Source organism: Dinoponera quadriceps, unplaced genomic scaffold (genome assembly GCF_001313825.1).
Source record: "Dinoponera quadriceps isolate SergipeBrazil2010 unplaced genomic scaffold, ASM131382v1 scaffold707, whole genome shotgun sequence".
Lineage (NCBI taxonomy): Eukaryota > Metazoa > Arthropoda > Insecta > Hymenoptera > Formicidae > Dinoponera > Dinoponera quadriceps.
Window position 1 is genome coordinate 14,812 of NW_014555450.1, and position 19,541 is coordinate 34,352.

The following is a 19,541-nucleotide window of genomic DNA, read 5'->3' on the forward strand; positions in this document are numbered from 1 at the left end:
TTAAACTGTTAANGTCGTCCACGTCGATCGCCGACGAACGCGTCGAAACCGAGTTTTACGACGATGCTCTCGACAACCTCTTCGTACGAGCGACCTCCTCTTTCTCCGAGGGTCAACGGACCCTCCGCGAGACGTTCGGGGGATGAGAACGCTCGTACCGGGTTGCAGCGGGTTACAACGAGCGAGCGGGCGAGCTTCGCGGCTCGAACGGTGAGCATGATTAACGAGCTTGCCCGACTTTTTCCGAGTTCCAGTTTTCGACCGAGCTCTGTTGTCTCCCCGTCGAAAACTATGAGCCTCGATTAATCATGCTCCACTCCGGATGACTCTCGGGTTACACAAAGCTAAGAGTGTACTCCCGACGAGAGACACGCCTCGCGCACGTCACAGTGGAAAAAATAGCCGCGCGAAGCGGACAAGAACCGGGAACGTCGTTCGTTCGTTCGTTCGTTCTCCGGCGGTCTTCGAGCAGAGGCAATCGTTCCGTGAACCAACAGGCAAACGCGGAATATCCTTGGGTTCGCGCGGAACGAACGACGTTCGCGTAACAACTGTTCGAAAAACGAACGTCGGTCGGCGTGTAAGAGTCGCGCGAGATCAATGTTCTCTTTCTCTCTCTGTCCGTCTCTCTCTCTCTCTCTCTCTCTCGTACTGACATCACACGGCCCTCCTCTCGCAACATAAAGGACCGATGCGTAGGAGGATCGTCCTTCCTCATCGATCAACACCGCGCTCGGAGAGAGAGAAAGAGGGGGGAGGTAGAAGGGAAGGAGAGGAAGATATAACATAGAGAGAAATGGTGCGACAGAGCCGAGGATTGCGATAAAGAGAGAGAAAGAATGACGGATATTGATAGAGAGAAAGAGAGAGAGGGAGAGGGAAAAATTGATAGAGAGAAAGAGAGAGAACGCAGAGGAGAGAAGGAAAATGGTTCCACGGCGCGGGACTGAAGGGTGTATGTGTGTGTGTGTGTGTATTCATATGTATGCGTGTATAGTAGGGGGATAGTTATCGGACTAAGGAAGAAAGGAAATCGATTCATTATCTATTAAACTGTTAATTTGGTCTCGGGGGTCCAACGACTCGTGAAGAGTTATTGTATGAAATAATCGGGGTGATCTGAGTCCTTTTCAAACCTCTTCGCCTCTTCCTGCATGCTCTCCTTGATCTTCAGGATGGCCGCCGACTCGGTCTGATCCTGCGAACCAACCAACACCAGGCCGGTTACACGTAAACGGTCAGGCGAGCCCACCAACCTTGCCCAAGTTCCGCGCAGCGTCTTTCACCGGCGAGTTCGGAGAACTATCTCGGTCATTTCGTCCGGCGTAATTTTGACGCGGAACCTAGTAAGAGATTGCGACCGGGGCGCATGGACAGGGTGAGAGAAGAACCACACCCGGTTCGCTTCAATGTCTCACTAGNCGGCGAGTTCGGAGGACTATCTCGGTCATTTCGTCCGGCGTAATTTTGACGCGGAACCTAGTAAGAGATTGCGACCGGGGCGCATGGACAGGGTGAGAGAAGAACCACACCCGGTTCGCTTCAATGTCTCACTAGGTTGCCGCCGACGAGGAACGTCATCCGCTCCGTCCGACGTTGCTAAACTCGCGAAAGCCACACGGAAAAGAAGAATTCAGTTCTCGCAACTGAATGCACGGAGGAAAAGATTTCTTCGGGCTTAATCAGATTTCCTGAATCGAAGGAAATTTCGAATGGAACTTACAACTAATAGTCACTTGGAATAGAACAACAAACGAATGTTTGATTCGACAAACAAGATTGCCTGATTTTTCACACAATATCTTTACGTCAAATAACACATTTCTCTGGTATTTTCGTCCAAACATTACAACGATTGTCACAAGCGGTAAATTATTTGAAATATGTAACACTATGTTAGAACAAAATCAAAGAACTTCCTTTTCGCTTCGGTGGAGCAATTTTTTAATATACGATGAAATAATTTTTTTTTTAACAAAAACGAAATATTTCCTCTAAATAATACTGCTTCTTCAACATGGTTTACTTTAGTAAAACAACATTTTTATCCAGAGAAAATTTAATATTCTAAAATTTATAATACATATTAAATTATTAATGTTAATTACGTTGTTTGTATGAAATAAATTCAAGTCAAACAAACACAAATATTAAATCCAAAGAAACCTTATTCTCTGTACAAGGATCAGATGAAAGCTCGGTGAGAAGAAACGAAAACTCGGTAACGAGAAAGGAAAACTCAGCGACGAGAAAAGATATATCTCCGTTACCGCGACTAAGAACACTCGTGTGAAGATTTAGCCGCATCGAAACTCAGTTGAGACGACCAAGAGCAGTTGACTTCAGAATAGGAACTTCCCGTTCCTACGACCGAGTTTTCGTTTGATACCCGGGCAATGGAAAATTCAGTTACACTAACGGAATTGTTTTTTTCCAGAGATACGGACAAAACCGAGAAGTCCCGCGAAACAATCTTCCCAGCCACGCACGAGAACGCTGCTGGCCGGTAATTACGCGGCGTTAATTGCGCGGCGTGATGGCGGTGCGTCGTGAAGGGCCCGGGCTCGTGAAACAAAAAAAGACTCGAAGGAGAGGACGGAGGACAGAGGGCACTGGGAGAAACGAAATCGATAAGATTTCGTTCGAACGGGGGATCGAAAGGATTGTCGGTCGGTACTGTTCTGCTTAAGGGTGCTCTGACCCACAACACATGGACGTTACGTAAGATATAGTGAAGCCCGTGTCGAGCCAAAAATAAATCGAACAACAATAACGACGATATATAACAATGATGGCATAACGGAAAAAAAAAATAAATAAAGAGAGAGAAAACTCATTATCGCTGCCTGCCCCCCACGCACGCACGCCTCACCCGACTAAACAATAGGTGATATGATGTATTATAGTGAATAAAAAAAAAACAGTACTATAGAGAAACTCGACGTGTTGTCCTTCAATACTCGTACGATTTTTTTCCCTCTTAGCCGGAGGGATTCTTTCGTGCCCTCTGAATTTTCTTTTCTTTTTTTTTTCTTTACTTTCTGACTCCCGATACGATCTCGCAATCCATCAATCGCTTTGCGCTTGACGACGCATCCATGTGCTACAGGTCAGTACAGGCTAGTACTATATACAGCTATCGTTCTGTTCTGACGCGACGGTTCGTTCTTGCGTTACTCTCGAACCGCAGAGAGAAAAAATGCACGACTGGCGGCGTTTGAATGAAAGTGTGCAACATCGATCATGACAACAATGTGTTCCACAGCCAGCGATAGGTAGTGCAACGATCGGTTTAGTAAAGTCTCGCTGTGTTTTCTTTTTGGTTTTTAGTTGAGTAAAAAAGAAAAAGAGAAAAAACAACACTGACCGTTTTATCGGCTTATGGAACAAAGCGACAATAGTGAAACACAAGTGGTACGCGTGTCTATGTGCGTGTATGTACGTGTGTGTGTGTGTGTGTGTGTGTGTGTGCGAGATTAGCACAAGTGCAAATACACGGAGACAGATAGTTATATATAAATACGACAATAGCCAGCACCCCTCGGATTGAACGCAAATATAAAAAAGAAAAACGCAATAGTCTCAGTGTAACAGGATTACATTTATTGTCTCGATCTCTCCCCTGGCTTAGGCATATATTAATTACGTTACGTTTAAAACCATTCGTCGATACGTTCGGCGGCTTACAACGAGCAGTAATATCAAGTAAATCGGCATCAAGGGTACCAAACTGTCCACTATATCCGCGACAGAATTTTTCGCGTCACATCCGGGCCAGAGAGTCAAGGAGCAAAATCCGTCTCTTTTTTTCTTTCTTTTCTGTCTTTTTTTCGAGAAACGCGCTCGGGAAAGCCACTTGGTGCGTCGTGAAAAATGTCGACGTGGCGACTGAACGATTGAATCCGAAATCGGCAACCTCGAGAGTCACGCTCGAGGGGGAAGAGGAGGAGGGGGGAGCTTCGTACCCTCAATGCGCCGCGCTTTCACTGAGCTTCCTCCGCTCATTTGACTGTGGTACATCCTCGCAAATGAAAAAAAGGAAAAGATTATATGCGACTCCAAGCGTGTCTTTCCCGTGTGTGTACGTTTTCTTTTCTCTCCGTTTGACGTATGGGCTTTAACGGCAAGACGTAAACTCCGGGATATCGGCAAGCAGCACGCGCTCCGCGAGAGGAGGCTATCCTGCAATATTTCTCACAACAGGACGGCGAATATCTCTCCGCAGTCGATCACAAGTCTCAAGCTAATTAGAAGGTAGACCCGTCACCTCCCACCCGCGTCAACTCCCTATTTGCGATCGCGACGACGACGACGTCGTCGCTATCTACAAGATGGTACACATCGAACTTTCAATCTACAACGACCGGCCGATCCATCGTGGTAGACAGAAGATTCGTCAAATTCTATCTATATCATATATATGTATATATATATATATATATATATATATATATAAATCGTTATATCGCTAAGTCTTGTACTCGAGAACATCTCGTAACAATAAATACTATATAAAGCAAAATCGTAATGTTTTTTTTCCTTACAAACGAGCACCCTGTGTAATTTCTTACAAACGAGCAACCTTCTGTGCTTTCTTTCTTCGGTTTGTTTACTTAACTTCTTTTTGTAAGTAACAATCTGTTAAGCCACGATCCATAGGCCGAAACGAAAGCGTTATAACCCAAAGTACGTTCACAGCAAAGTAGCTCTTGTGACAACAAGATGAGACATTAAAAAAAAAGGACTTGCAAGCGTCTTGCCGTTGATCCCAAAGCATGCACTTGCGCATACGCACATTCTCTCTCTCTCTCTCTCTCTCTCTCCCTCTCACCCGCATTCTCTCCCTGTGTATTTCTTTTTACATAATTTTTCATCGATATATCTCTCGGCACTATAATTTAATTTAAACATAACTAATAGCAGCACAGTATAGTCCAGTACTGACCTATAATCATTGCGGACGGATGGATTCCGGGAATCTCGCTTCAACCTTCATCGCACATTATCTTCCGTTCTTTATCTACACTCGCTCTTTAAGGTTCAGTACTCGCACGTCTACGTATCTTATGTTCATACAAAAATATTAACGTTTGCATATATATATATATTTATATATATATATTTTTTATATGTATATATAAAATTTTTCTCTTACTTTCTCAAAGTACTTCGTTAAACCATTTGCAGTGAATCATTCGCCTCGCAATACTGCGTAACTCGAGCTGTCGAATTACCGGGGGAGGGGGATCGCCGGGGAATCTCGCCTATATCATTACGTAATCCGATTCAAACAGCTCGCGTGTGTATATATATATATATGTGTATGCACGTGTGTGCGCGTGTGCGTGTGTGTGTGTGTGTGTGTACGCGCGCGCGTGTATGTGTGTGCGCGGGTGTGTCATAGGCAAAAACTATGACCGATTAAATTTTCATGAGTATTCGTTGCTCGAGTCGAACAAGCGTCAACGATTCAAAATAGCGCAACGTACCGCGCCTTCGTGAGATTTCATCCTACACAGGAATATGACGGGTATGAAAATTGAGCAAATAATGTACTCCGTGTGCACCACATGCGAGGGAACGAAACCGGTCGAAACTAAACACGAGCGAGTCGCGTGAGCCACACGTTGGCTGTTTCCTCGAGAGATTTTCCGTAAGAGAGATCAGATATTTTCAATATAGGAACAATTCTTTTAGTTACAGCATTATTAATATCATTAGCACGGACGATACTTACGCTACTAAGGGAAAGCGATCGAGACGCGACGGACTCGCGTCTCTTCGCGGTATCACTGTAAAAATTCAAGTGTGTAACTTCTACACATTTACGTGTGTAAAATCGTAGTCGATTATCACGTATTTTTACGCGTGTTATTTTGCTCCGCGTTTCACCTGTTATTTCACCGCAGTCAGTTGCGTACATTTTGCACGCTCCAATATTAAATTACATATTTAAAAAAGTGTAATTTACGTGTAAACATTTTCTGTTTCCTCTTGCAACCTCTTCCAACAAAAAATATGTACCATTAATTCACCATAAACATACTACATTTTGTGGATGAAATCTTTTGCCTTTTTCAGATGTATGTATACTTTTATAATAAACTTATCGTATTGTAAATTTACATATAAATAGAATAAAATAAGTAAAAAACTTTGTTGATATGCAATCGTTAATAATATTTATAAACCAATATATAAAAAGAAAATATGGTTAACGTAATTTAATTAAGTAATCGTCCGATATAATAATCTTTACATGAGTATTAGTTGGCATGAAATACGTTCCGTATCTTATTTAAATAATTGTTATTGTCTAGAAAATTCGGCGTTATTTTTAATTATAAAGAAGATTAAAAATTAGTTACTAGATTGGTTAAAGAGAGAGAATCCTTAACGTTTTTACAAAAAGGAAAAAAATGCTACGAATTTCCCCCTTAACTTATAATATACATTTTCCCATAATGACACAAAACTCAGATCTTATAAAGGACTTGAATGTATAAAGTTGTTTTATATATGTACTTATTACATTAATTAGAAGTACACACTCCTTCATTTTTCCACATTTTACACGTATGTATCGTATTGTACACACACAAATGTGTAATTTTACACACACCGTGTATTGACTGTACACTTGGATTTACAGTGATAGAACGTGAACCGTGTGTCATCCCGAGACGCGGTTTAGGACACTTTCACCGAGACGACAATGTATGAAAGACTATCGGAGATTCTCTGAGGCGACGCGCCCGCAACTTCCCGTCGCAACCAACGTCGGTTGTCCGTCAAATCAGCAAAGTCGAGCGTTCCTACACGTGCGCGCCGACACTCCGCGAATCAACGGAAATCGGGTGATTCGCACGTTCTCGCAGGTGGCAACGTACGCATGTGACATTGCAATGCTAATGGCTGCAAGAAACCATATAACGCGCGCAGACTTGGCCCCGGTCGGGAGCGAATTGTGAGCAAACAATGGAGGGACTCGGTACTCGAGCTTGCCTAGACTGTTCACCTCATTACAGAGTCTCGCGTTCGTTACAGCGGAAAGATCCCAGCCGGGGATAGATTTTTCCGCGAGTTCAGACTCGTCAGTACAACTTTTGCTGAAACAAACAACGCGCGCATGCCTACCTTCGGCACCCAATCGAGAGATTTCACTTCTTCGAAAAACGTGTTTTCATTTTTCTTTTTCGCGAGACCGAACGCGCGACACATTCTCAACTGTCCTCGGGCAATCATTCTCTTACCTGCTACGCTAGTACGATTTACGCCGCTAACTCTATAATGAGATGACGAATAGACCAAACACCGATACAGAACCAGTAGTGTGTTCAGACGGGATAAGAAACAAGAGCGTAAAAATCGATTAATAATTATGCAATCGGTAATCACAGTAGCAGGGACAATTATATACGTAATATATATATATATACTATACGTGTGCGTCGTGTGCGTGTGTGTTTGTATGTGTGTATGTGTGTGTGCGTATTTCGTGTACAAGCACGTGTTCCTTATGTAAACAACCTTCTGTGATTTTTTTCTCAGGCACCTTTGCTTACGAGCTAATTGTCAAATAAATATAAATAATAGAAAATAATCTGACAAATCTTAATTAAGGAGATTAGGTAGCTTCCGTTATAGTAAAGTGTAAAAATAAGATCCAAGTATAAAAAAAAAAAAATGGGAGAAAAAAAGAGAATAAAACCGAAAAAAAAAGTTACGAGAGCAAATACATCTAGTCTTGCAACTTTCTGAGTATTTAGAGAAAGCATATACATAGTGTATATCTACGCGGTGAGGCGCACCGTGTAATTGTATCTGTCAAGTATCTGCGCCGTTCCATAGATTAATGCGATAGATGAGCGCTTAAATGTTAATACTCTAATCGAGCAAGAGCAATCGATAACGGCCGCAGTCGTTGTTAAACATCGCGTTCGGCACGATTGTCTCGAAAATTTCGTTTTCCTCGTTCTACCTTGCCACGAGAGAGAGAATTGACTGTCTGCTGTACTGAAACTGTACGAACTACATGCGCCAGAATGCACGTGGAGCACGTGAAATGCAGCGAGTCCGCGTACGATGCTTTTCCACACTACGTGTATAACCCGGGTAGAGTCTACGGCATCTATGAACTCGGGGCTGGCTCCAAGGCGACTTGACTTTTTAAAAAAACTGTCGAGAATACAGAAGGTGCACGTACGTGATTACTAGTAACACTCTTCGACACACAAGGAACACCGCGACGCCACCACTTCCTCGATTGCATCGAATCCTCGCGGAATTTGCAGAATAACTGATGAGGACTAATTGATGCGTGTGCCTCTCTTTCTTTCTTTCTCTCTCTCTCTCTTTCTCTCTATCTCTCTATCTTTCTCTCTCCCTCTCTCCCTCTCTCTCTCTCTTGCCAACAGAAACATTCACTCCGACTGAGGCAGAATCTCTCAGCGAGCGTTTTTTTTTTAAATAAGGCACGTGAAAAAGCCTCGACACAACTTTCTTCACTTGAGACACCAATGGAAGAACGTTCCGAAAAATCCAGATTGTTACCGAGTTGTTGCTAATTTGAAACGCCACGTTGAAATTTTTCATGTGACACACACACGTCACAATATCGTGCGGAACGAATATTTTGAAATTTTGCCGTTGCAAATCGGGAAACACAGATTATTTCCGGATGAATTTGTGAACGTCAGCATGCGCCGAGAATAAGCGCGACTTCCGCCTCTCAAGCACGAATCTTCCTTGGCAAAAGATCCCTCTCGTACACATTTGCAATTATTGTGCAAATTAGCGAAGTTTCATGAAAATCGGAAACGACAGCACCGTGATTATTCCTTTGTCAGACGCTACCGACAGTCCGATACAGTAACATAAGATTAGCATGTAAAATCGTTCACGCGATCCGAAGAAGAGGTCACGATTACTTTGTCGTACGAAAGTAATTTGGCACTTCTTATAAAGCGCGCAGTAAAAACTCAAGACAAACACATCGGATGATCGAATCATCGGATTCGTGTAATAAATGTTGCGTACCAAGTGAGAGGCAAACTCTGTACTGATTAACGTTACGAGTCTCGTCATCTTTCTGCCCACTTTATAATTGCATCGTTAGACATACGGTTAGTGCGATAGTAGTTAGACGCTTATTTCACAGCGAGTACAGTTATGACAATATTAGAATGCGAACAAGTGTGTGTGACGCTGATTATTAAATTTACCAGAGAGAAAACCATGACGCGTGATGAGACAGAACACCTTCCGAGAAATTTGTAAGGACAAATGATACACTGTAAGGAAGCATTAACAAGACTGTCTGAGCAAGGCTAAAGACAAAATCCCTTGAGAACGCACGACTGAACCCAAATTACTCAGCGAGATACGTGAATGTCCGCCGTAATTGATAGAAGCGCTTGTGGCTGTTAATTGAGATGATTAGAAGGGCGATAAGTTGCAACGTGGATCCGTATGACGCGCGCACGAGGAGGACGACCGCAGCAAGCGTTGCGCGAAGAAAACCGCGATCATTTCAGATGGTCCCCGAAGATTCGGTTATCGACGGGATCGACAAACGGAAGGAGATACTCGCCGCACGATACAGATCCACAACAACACGTCGAGTGACCATTAGAGGAAGTTGTTAAAAGAACCTGGTATGCATACTCACATTTTCGCCTGGAGCTCCGAATCCACTCAAATTATAATCACCCATTCCGCTGCCGCTATCTTCCCGTGGTGTGCCGGGGCCGCCGTTCGCTGGGCTGTTCTTCATCCCGTCGAGACCGTCGCCGTTTAGAACCGGACCCATCGTGTTAGGACCCATCGGTCCCATCGGGCCGCCTTCTGGTCCGCCACTCATTGGAAAGTCCTAAAACGTATCGACTCTTAATATTATTCTCGTCCGCACGAGTACTCGAAGCGTCAATTTATTTCTTCTCTCTCTCTCTCTTTATCCTGATGTATAGTAACTTGCAGATAGAACATACAACTCAGCGGAAAAGAATGACAGCAGAGAGAATGTAATAAATATGACGCGACACGTGGTAATAAGTTGCGGTAACGACAAGATCAATTGCGAAACTTACACCCGGCATATTTCCTCCAGGTACAGGCTTCATCATGGTATACATATTTTCTCCTCCGCTATTGCTGCTGTCTTGTGGGCTAGGCATGATAGGTGTACCAGGTCCTGGCGGACCTGTTGTTCCAGGCGGCCCTCCGTAGTTACCCGGTGATGACGACGAGTAATTCATTGGCTGCGTGTCACATCGTAAAGGGACGTTAGATCGTTCCGTTCTCCGCTTTGAAGGCGAGAGGAAACGTACATCGATATACGGAGTATTTATGTCTGCCCATACCGTGGATGTGTTTGGTTGCCACTGTTGTCTGCCACCCGGAGCGGCCATACTCATTGGCGGCATTCCAGGACCTCCCGGCCCACCCGGACCCAAAGTGCTATTAGGTGGTGGACCTCGCATGCCTGGACCGTAACTCCCGGGACCCATGGGACCCATACCCGGTCCTCGTGGAGGGTTCATTCTCGGATTCATGGGGTTCATTCCTGGCGGACCTAGGATAGGAATCAGAGTTCCGTACATTCGCTCGTGGATGCGAGGGTGTTAACTTTGCTCTAGTTCTATGTTAATGCTAACTGCTAATTGCGACTTCTGTGGGACCGACGATAAATCGCAGGTTTTTGTAAACTCTAATGGACTATCTTGTGTATAAAGTTTGTGCTCTATCGTGTGTACGATGATAACAATTGAGTGTGCGCTCAAATTGCCCGAATGAGTCATGCTTCGCCAAAGTCGAGATCGAGGTCGAAAGCGGGTGGATGACATGCTGGTCAAGCAACTGTCACCACACAAACACAGTGAGGAAGCTCATGCTGAAGATAGAAACAACACTGAATACAGAATCGCGAATTGTCAAACTTTTGGAAACAAAAATTACTTCCCGTTAGCTCCGTAATGTGATATTCTTATAAGATTTGTTTAAAAGCTCATCCTTTGCTTACTTGATAACATATAGTCGTTATATAACAGATTGTAGTTAAAACAATTTCTTTTTGTAAGAACACACAACACAAGCAATATAGTTTTAATAGTGTTCAAGGAATGTTTGTTAAACACAAATGTGATTTATCTTTTCCGTCCATATATGCAGTATAATTTCGCGGTGTGCAAATATTTTTAGTCGGTATTAGATGTTCCTGCAGAAAAATACATTGTGCCAATAAATCTGTGAGATGGGCTTTTTTCATCATTTAAAAATATCTGTTGCCCCGAGAGAATCTAATGAATCATGCATTCGCACACACGTACACTTGGCGTAAATATACCACGAATATTTTTCATATGATACACTTTGTACACGTACTGCACTCATTAGAGGCCCTTCTTTGATGAAAAATAAAGAAGTTACAAAATTAAAGTGCTATCAAACGCATTCTTTGTAAGTCGTATGGCCATTGTTTCTGTAAAATTACACACATCCTTGGTTTAACACACTTAATTGCGATTGTCATGCTGAATGCTAGTTTCAGATGAGCGAATTATATTGCAAAAGAGCAAAGCCAGTGCAATTACTTTTATGAAAATGGAAAAAAAATCTTAGAGGCAAGGAGGAGAAAAAAAATTAAAAGTTAGGCTCGACTAAGTCATGTAAGTGTGATTTGGTTGCTGGGTTGCTTCCTACCTTGCCACCCTACAAATTCTCCAGCTTCGCCTGAGGAACACAAGAGCACACATTAGTACGGCAGGTAGGTAAGGTCAGTTTCATGGTGGTAAAGCCTAGTTATTTTGCAGTGGTATAGCATATACTGTTCATTTTCGGAGCAATTTTTAAAACAATGGTAAATTATGTCACGACCACGTGTTTAACGAACGAAGTGATATAATATATATTGAACATCTCTAAGACAGTCATTTATGTAAAAATCGATATATACTTCAGAAACAAAATATTCTTCTGCGTAAGCTACATTTCTACAAATTCAAATTACACAATAGAATATCCCAACAGGCATTATCGCATACATTATAGTATAAAAATTACTCTCTTTTGAACGAAAAGAAACATACAAATTATAAAAGCGTATCAAACGTTTGATAAGATATATATTCATATAACAATTACAGAAATTGACTTTCTAGCAATCGTACACAAACTACACCACTGCTTGTAACTAGACAATTCAAAAACCAATCCACTCCACATCACAGCAATCCAATCCAATTTAAAATATTACTTATTCGTTTGTTGCTGTGTGGTTTTTGGTACGCATGCGTCTATGCCATTCTCCTTTCGCAATTTTCGTTAATGCCAGAAAAAAGTAATATAACGCTGGCATATTAAATGATCTCTCACCTTGCCTAGTAGGATCCATACTATTTGGCATCATTGGCTGTCCCGGTGGCTGTGAGAAGAAAAGAGATATAAATAATTTTATAATAAAATTTGTAATACAATTTCGCATAATTTCAAGTGAAATAAACGATTCGAAAACAGATGGAATACAAATATACAATCTATTGTTATATTACTTTACATATTTTTATATATTTTTATACTTTTATATATATATATATGTGTGTGTGTGTGTGTAAAGATACTTTTTTTTCTAACGTAAGCTAAGATCTATTCAGACATTTGTTTCGATAAACAAATTAACATATTTTTATCCTTACCCCATTAAAGTCATTTCCCATTTGTGGCATACGTACACCGGGTCGTGGTCCTGCCGGATATCTGGGGCCCATAAACTGTAACAAAAAGTAAACTCTCGCCATATCAATCACGTAAGAGAAAGGCTTGCAAAGAAATTTCCAGATGTAAATCAAGTATTTATAAAGTGTAAGTCATGATTACTATACACAGAATTGACTATAGATATAGTATAAATACCAGGCAGCCACAATAAGCAATCCGTGAGATGATAGGCCATAAAAATATGCATTTCAATCAAGTTCATCGCAGCACATTAGTTGGTAATATCATTTGCTAAGGTGCTTTCTGACAAACTGAGAATATGTCAATCATTTATTGTACGCGTTGTACATATATATAACATGTCGACACGGTAAACACGAGGAGGAAATTGAGACGATATCACTAGCGACGAAGGTTAGTAGTTGAACAAGTTTCAGCTGTACTATGATATGGTGCGATGACACAGCGGAATAAGTGATTCTTCATGAGTGAGAGTGTATGTGTTGAATGAGGCTTACCTGGGTGGACATCATCTGCGAGTGTGGGGGCGGGGGTGGCTGGGGGTGCTGGGGGGATGGCTGTGATGAGGGGTGTGTGGGCGGAGATGGTCGCATTGTCGAGTTGTTCTGCAACAAGCAACGCAAACGACAGACATGTAGCAACACTGCGATCCAGGCAACAGCTAGACTAGAAGGCTCGGGGATGATTGTGTTAATACTATGTCGGTCAGAGCATTTTGAGAGTTACCCAGAAGTTGTAATTAGGAAAATCTCACTCGGATGACGTCTCAGACCGCCGTACAGTAAAAGCTCGTTTCTTTCTTTTCGTAATTACAACTCGTGCACATGACGAAAAATTTCACTAGATTGTGAAATGAGACATACAAGAGTACGAGAAGATGCCAATCAATTAGAAAATGTACAACACTGTAGAACGTAAAACGATTTTGTCGGAAAAGTATGATGATGACTCCTAAGCATTACAGGATAACTATATTAAAAAGATATATCTATAGAGAGAAACCGCATTGCTTACGCACTGTGTAGCACTTTATCTTGATCTAATCTAGTAAGGGATAGAGGTATTTTATGACAAGCGACGGATGCATGATTTTTCTGCATTTTCCCTTAATATCCATATATATATATATATATATCAAATTTTTATATACTTTCCTATTTCTCTCTCATATAAATAGTCGATGCAAATATTACAGTTATCATATGTATTCTTATATCAACAGTATAAAATATAATAAATATATATTATTTGTTATGTAAAAAAAATATAAATAAAATGTTAATAGAATATTGAGGATGAGAAGAAAACGACTCACAGTCTGTCCCTTCAATTGCAACTAAACTTTTTTAAATATTATCATCATAAAAGTATCTATCGTACAATTGTGAAATTATATGTACATATTTACACATTTTATATATTCTGGAATTGTATTGTTTTTTTCGAATTCTTGTCAAGCGTTTGAATTAATATATAATTTAATGAAATCTGTCAAATTAATAACTTCCAAATAAAATGAACAATTCGTGAAACTTTTGTGAGAAGAGACTAGACTACACTCTAAGCAGGCTTTCATGTTAGTTATCCCATACATTCTAACGAGTATAACTTAAGCTGGCTATGTAACCCAGTGAAATGTCAAGACGTATTTCGCAAATGCAGTATCGCACAAACAGCAATATATATCTATAATATTTTTACATACCACTGTGTAACATGACCAGCGCAAAGTAGCACACTCGTCATACAATATGCTTATTGTACCACAGTATTGGTGCTAAATGTACTCTAACATCTATATAGTCCTGTTCTCGGTAGAATTTCTAGATTTGCTTTCTTTTTATGCGCCAAGGAGATGAGACAGTGAAAATGATACAAGAACGCACATACAAGTATTAGATAGAGAGCGGAAAGAAAGTAAGTACATATATACAGTATAGACAAGCATGACATAAGAACGTCTTTAGAATGTACACTTGTTTCAAAACGAATTGACCATGACTACGGCTGGTGTGTACATTTACTGGTAACACAGGGATACACGTTTATGTTGAATAAAGACGTATCATATAAAAGTGTATAATATAAATAATTCGTCTTCTAAAATTAAAAAAAAATATATATATATATATTTACGGAAATATCAGTTGTGACAAATGACCTATTCACATGTAAAGTACTTAAGAAATTGTCATATAAATGGACAACAATTATATCTATCGATAATATTCAAGTTAAACATTAACATATTCTCTATTTTTGTTTAGGGACTTCCTGTTTCTTCTTGATCTATATCTCACGTTAATTAAAACAAAATTCCTCTTTATCGCTATTGTGTTACATAATTGTTCATGATTAAATTGTAGATAATAATAACCAATCAACCAGATTTGGTTACGGTAAGTTAACTCTTGTACTGTATTTTATGCTTTGAATCAAGTGTAAGTTTTAATAAACAAGAACTATGCATGACAATGATAACAGATACATGACTATGTATATATACATATAAATGTACTAGATGAATATATAAAAAGAACTAGTTCGTTTTATTCAAAGCGTTCGTTTTAATTCTCCCTTTCCAAAAATTCTAGTGTTTTTTCGTGCAGTCTACTAAAAAAAAAAAAAAAAAAAAACTAAAAANTGTTATAACGGAGATAAGTCGAATTTTAATCAATTCTCCAGCCTATTGAAAACTGGAAGAGATCCTGCTAGTGAATTTTGCAAAGACAACACTTTAAAGAGCAACTGTTCTGAATTTAAAACAAATGCTAGTAACCCTTTCTTTCACCATACACTCTGCAAGTAAAAATCGAGGAAAACGAATGGTATTGAAACATATGAATGTTATAAAACGAATAGAAACTCACGGGGAAGAAAGCAGGAGGCATAGGACCGCCAGGCATTCCATCATTAGGCGCCATTTGACCGATTGGAGATGGAGCTGGTCCAGCATTCTGCAAATAATTTGTAGTTCCTGTAGTTGATGACAACTCTTCCTCTCCAAAAAGAAAGCTTTACTAACGAACATTATACTGTCCAATAATATACAAGAATAATCGAAACTCGCAATGCATTTGAAATTGCGCTAATTATTACGCAATACTAATATATGTTAGTATGCGTTAATATACTCTCTACGCAGAAGAAAGATTAATATGTACACAAGTCGGCATAATGACCTTAACGCCGTAGTAACTGCGAGTTTCATACGTATATGTGTAAATACGTACAGTCAAAAGTCGTAGTCACTACGTGTTAAGACTATCATACCGCTCTCTGTACGTGTATTTAACTCAAGCGTACACATCAATTGAGCATAAATCTGTCAACGTACGTGGGCAATGCCATTGACGTTGTAAGCACTGTTCACAAATCCCTGGAAACAGAACATTTCACATAATATCCAAGGTTTTAAGACAGTCAACGAGGGACTGAATGGCAAGTGTCAGTGCGTAAGTGCCAATGACAAACTCCGAAATACAGCACACGTAAATATATATCAAAAACGCCAGTGGCGTAGCTGAAGTAGGCTCCAAAAAGTGGGCTAAATTGTTTGGTACGTGTCTACAAACGCTGAATTTAAGATTTTGTCGCCGATACTCATTGTATACTTATGCACTAACGCATAAGTTACAAGCGATTAGTGCATTTACTACATGTAATCCACTACATGTCTCAGATCTACTTACATAATCGTGAAAAGCTTTGGCCTCGCTGCTATGTTCACAAGTGTCTCTTCTCTCCGGTGCTGCACAGTACAAGTCCCAAAAGACACTGTGAAAATATTTCACGATTATTTTACGTCGCACAAATCGCTCCCGATCACTCAATGGCGATTATAGCACTTTCGCGAGACTAAAAAGACACCGATGATACTCACCACCACCAAGAGTGCAGAAATCCAGGCGGTTCTCCAAGTGTAATGTTTTTCTCCCATCGGATCTGCACAATCGAAAGCAATATTGTAGCACAAACGACACTCAGATAATACCTCGAAATAACAATAACATGAACGCAGAGTATCGTAACGCATTATTACCTCTGAAAGAAAAGTCTGTGCTGCCTTTTGTGCACCCACATGTAGCAAGTATTCATACACATAAAGGGCCAACCTGAAAATAAGCGTAACATGTATGTGAGCGGCGCTGGAAAATCAAGACCGTCAAAAAGAAGTCTCCAAGGTACCGCACATTACACACGCGCGAAAACGTCGAAAGGACGATAGGATACGCAAAATGGTAGGCGCATTACGCGAATGACAATCGGTGCGCGCGCGCTGGCCATTTCTTTTTTTCTCTTCCTGGTTCTTCCTAGAAAACCCATACTTATAGCGCGAGACCGCCTTTACGCTCGCATTTCCTTACGGGATCGTCCGGTAAACGTAAAGTTAATGCCGACTTTCCCCGCGTAGGCTGCAACGCGGTAATAACGCATCCGACGAACGCATTGCTGCTCGTGACGGGACCGGCTCGGAACGATACAAACATGGCGCGGAATTACGCGGAGAGGACGCGCGTACTGACAGCACGGATCAATCGTCTTTGCGTGAAAGCGGGTTACGCGCCGCGAATCTCCGGTAAACACAACTTCCCCGCCGGTCGTATCGCGACTTCTCGGACTGGAGAATTCTTCTTTTTTTTTTCATTTTTAACTTCCATTCCTCTCCCAATCGCGTTGCTTGACGACCCGAATCTCTCTTCGTTGTCCGCGTCACCAACGTGGCTGTACTTAGATGTCTGCTTAACTTAAGCTAGATTGCACTTTTTGCCTTTGGAATCAACTGTATAACATAGCGTTGAAGGGAAAGAAAATAAAGTTCCAGTGCGTAGCATTGATTCAGTTAAAACGAACAGACCTTACGACATGTAACTACAAGTGCAGACAACGATCTGCTCTGCCGATCGACCAATGGGATCGTTAATTTCCGATTTGTTCGCCAGAATTATAATCATTCAAAGAGAAGCCGCAAACCGGAGTCGACTGAACGCGGCTTTTGTTTGCAGCAATCAATTACATCGGCAATTTTGACGGATTAACTTCGTTCAAAGACTTCCCGACCCGTCTTAAATAGAATCGTAAATAAAAACGGCACGAAGAAAGGTGCAACCAGAGATCTGCTCGTTTCAAACGCACATTCTGTTTCTCGGGCAAATTTTCCTTTCCCTCGCCCTGCCAATAAATTTCAAGTTTTATTTCACGTACAAGACAGGTGACGCAGATAGGTGACGTAGTGCGGATGAAAGAAATCTTACGCGACCAGACGCGACTTTGCAACATCACGGATGTAATAAAGTGTCAAACGACAGAAACTGCATCGCCGATCGCGGTCGTTAGGAGCGATTTCGAATTACCGAATGGCTACTCCGATCGAGGTCACTTGCCGGCTAATTAACTATAGCCCAACTTTCTAAGGGAGATCGCGGGAGATCGGCTAATCCCCTCGTTTCCAACGTCGCCTTACACTTTCAAAGTGTGCTCGCGCGGAGCACCGTTTCGCGCCATTACGACGGCCCGTCGTGCGCGTAGTACACACACACACACCAGGTGTCATACATATATGTATACCTGACATTGCAACTACGGTCACTCGCGCGACTTTCAGCCTTATACGCGTACGCATCGGATGTAAAGTCACATGAAACTCCGAGCAAGTGTGTTACAGCATACACGACGCCAGGTGTACGTACGTCCGTCCGTCCGTCCGAGAGTTGCGTTGAGATTCGAAACTTCGAAATCGGAACGACGCGGCCGCTCATGATGGACGGCGTCATCCCGCGAATTCGCGTGAATTCGCGCGTTGACTTTGCCGCGCGGACGATCGAGCCTTTCGTATGTCAAGACTCGAATCGATCGACAGGGGGAGGGAGGAAGGGGACCGGGGGGNGGGGGGGGTATCGTGACGTCCGCGAAACGGGAGAAAAAGAGACGATGGAAAGAACACAAATCGACGGCTCATCGGTAAACTGGATTAACCCGACGAACCGGGTTCTCCGGTCGCGATGTACATACGATCGCGGGTACACGCTTCGAGCAAAAAGAACCGGTGAGCGGCGGCGGCAGCGGCGAGGGGGGAGATCCGCGGATGTGGAAGAAGCGCGAGGGGAAACGAGGGGAGGGGGAGGGGAGTCAGGAGGATGCACGAGAAAAATGGAGTTACTGGGCGATCAATGGCCGGCCGGAATTTTCACGACGGCTCGCCGATTCTTCCTTTCCGTTGCCCCCCCCTTTCCCTCTCGTTATCGCACTCTCCGCCGCCGCCGTCGCGCGAGTGCCGCCTTTTTTTTCCTCGTCGCGCGCTTCCTACGCACGATACGTACTTTTCTCTCGCTTGCGAGTCCGAGGGCACCGACGACCCTTTCCCTTTCGCGTACATCGTCGTCGTGGTGGCCGGTCAGTTCTTCCAACGTAAACACAAGCGCGCCGCCAAGTTTGCTCTGAGAGCGCGCTGGACGGCCGAGTGAAAAGAAGAACGGCAGATCGGGTACTGCGCGCGTGCACACGTACGCGCGCGCGTATCCGTGTGTTCACCGCGCGCTATCGCTCGTTCTCTCTCTCTCACTGTCTCACTCTGTCCCTAGGGCGACGGTGTCTCTTCAACGTGCTGCTGCCGCTAGTCGCTCCGCTGTCGACGACGTGCGACTCGTGTCGAACGAAATACGAACGTACACTCCACCGAGAAAGGTGCGCACACTTCGGTGCGCTCGCGCGTGCGCTCCCTCTGCCTTTCCGTCTGTCTCCCACTTTCTCTCTCTCTCTCTCTCTCCTTTACCCCGCCGCTCTCATTCTGTCTCATTCACACTCAC

General features: G+C 42.4%; 1 protein-coding gene across 4 annotated transcripts; it reads right to left on the reverse strand.

Annotated features, from left to right (window-relative positions):
* Positions 1-20: 20 nt before the first annotated feature.
* Positions 21-19,242, reverse strand: LOC106744201 (single-stranded DNA-binding protein 3). 4 transcript variants are annotated; one of them, XM_014618723.1, is made up of 14 exons: positions 19,056-19,111; positions 16,778-16,850; positions 16,619-16,680; positions 16,428-16,512; positions 16,073-16,114; positions 15,606-15,692; positions 13,233-13,340; positions 12,693-12,767; positions 12,373-12,421; positions 11,701-11,730; positions 10,362-10,573; positions 10,089-10,259; positions 9,671-9,871; positions 21-1,198 (listed from the first exon to the last, which is right to left on the reverse strand). In XM_014618723.1, exons 1-14 carry the CDS (start codon positions 19,109-19,111, stop codon positions 1,094-1,096), a joined length of 1,356 nt encoding a protein of 451 aa, XP_014474209.1. In that variant the 3' UTR covers positions 21-1,093. The 4 variants fall into 4 exon arrangements, with proteins under 4 accessions (XP_014474209.1, XP_014474210.1, XP_014474212.1 ...); XM_014618725.1 differs by lacking the exon at positions 21-1,198 and adding an exon at positions 6,383-8,178 and having other exon boundaries at positions 19,056-19,242; XM_014618724.1 differs by lacking the exon at positions 11,701-11,730 and having other exon boundaries at positions 19,056-19,242.
* Positions 19,243-19,541: the final 299 nt, after the last annotated feature.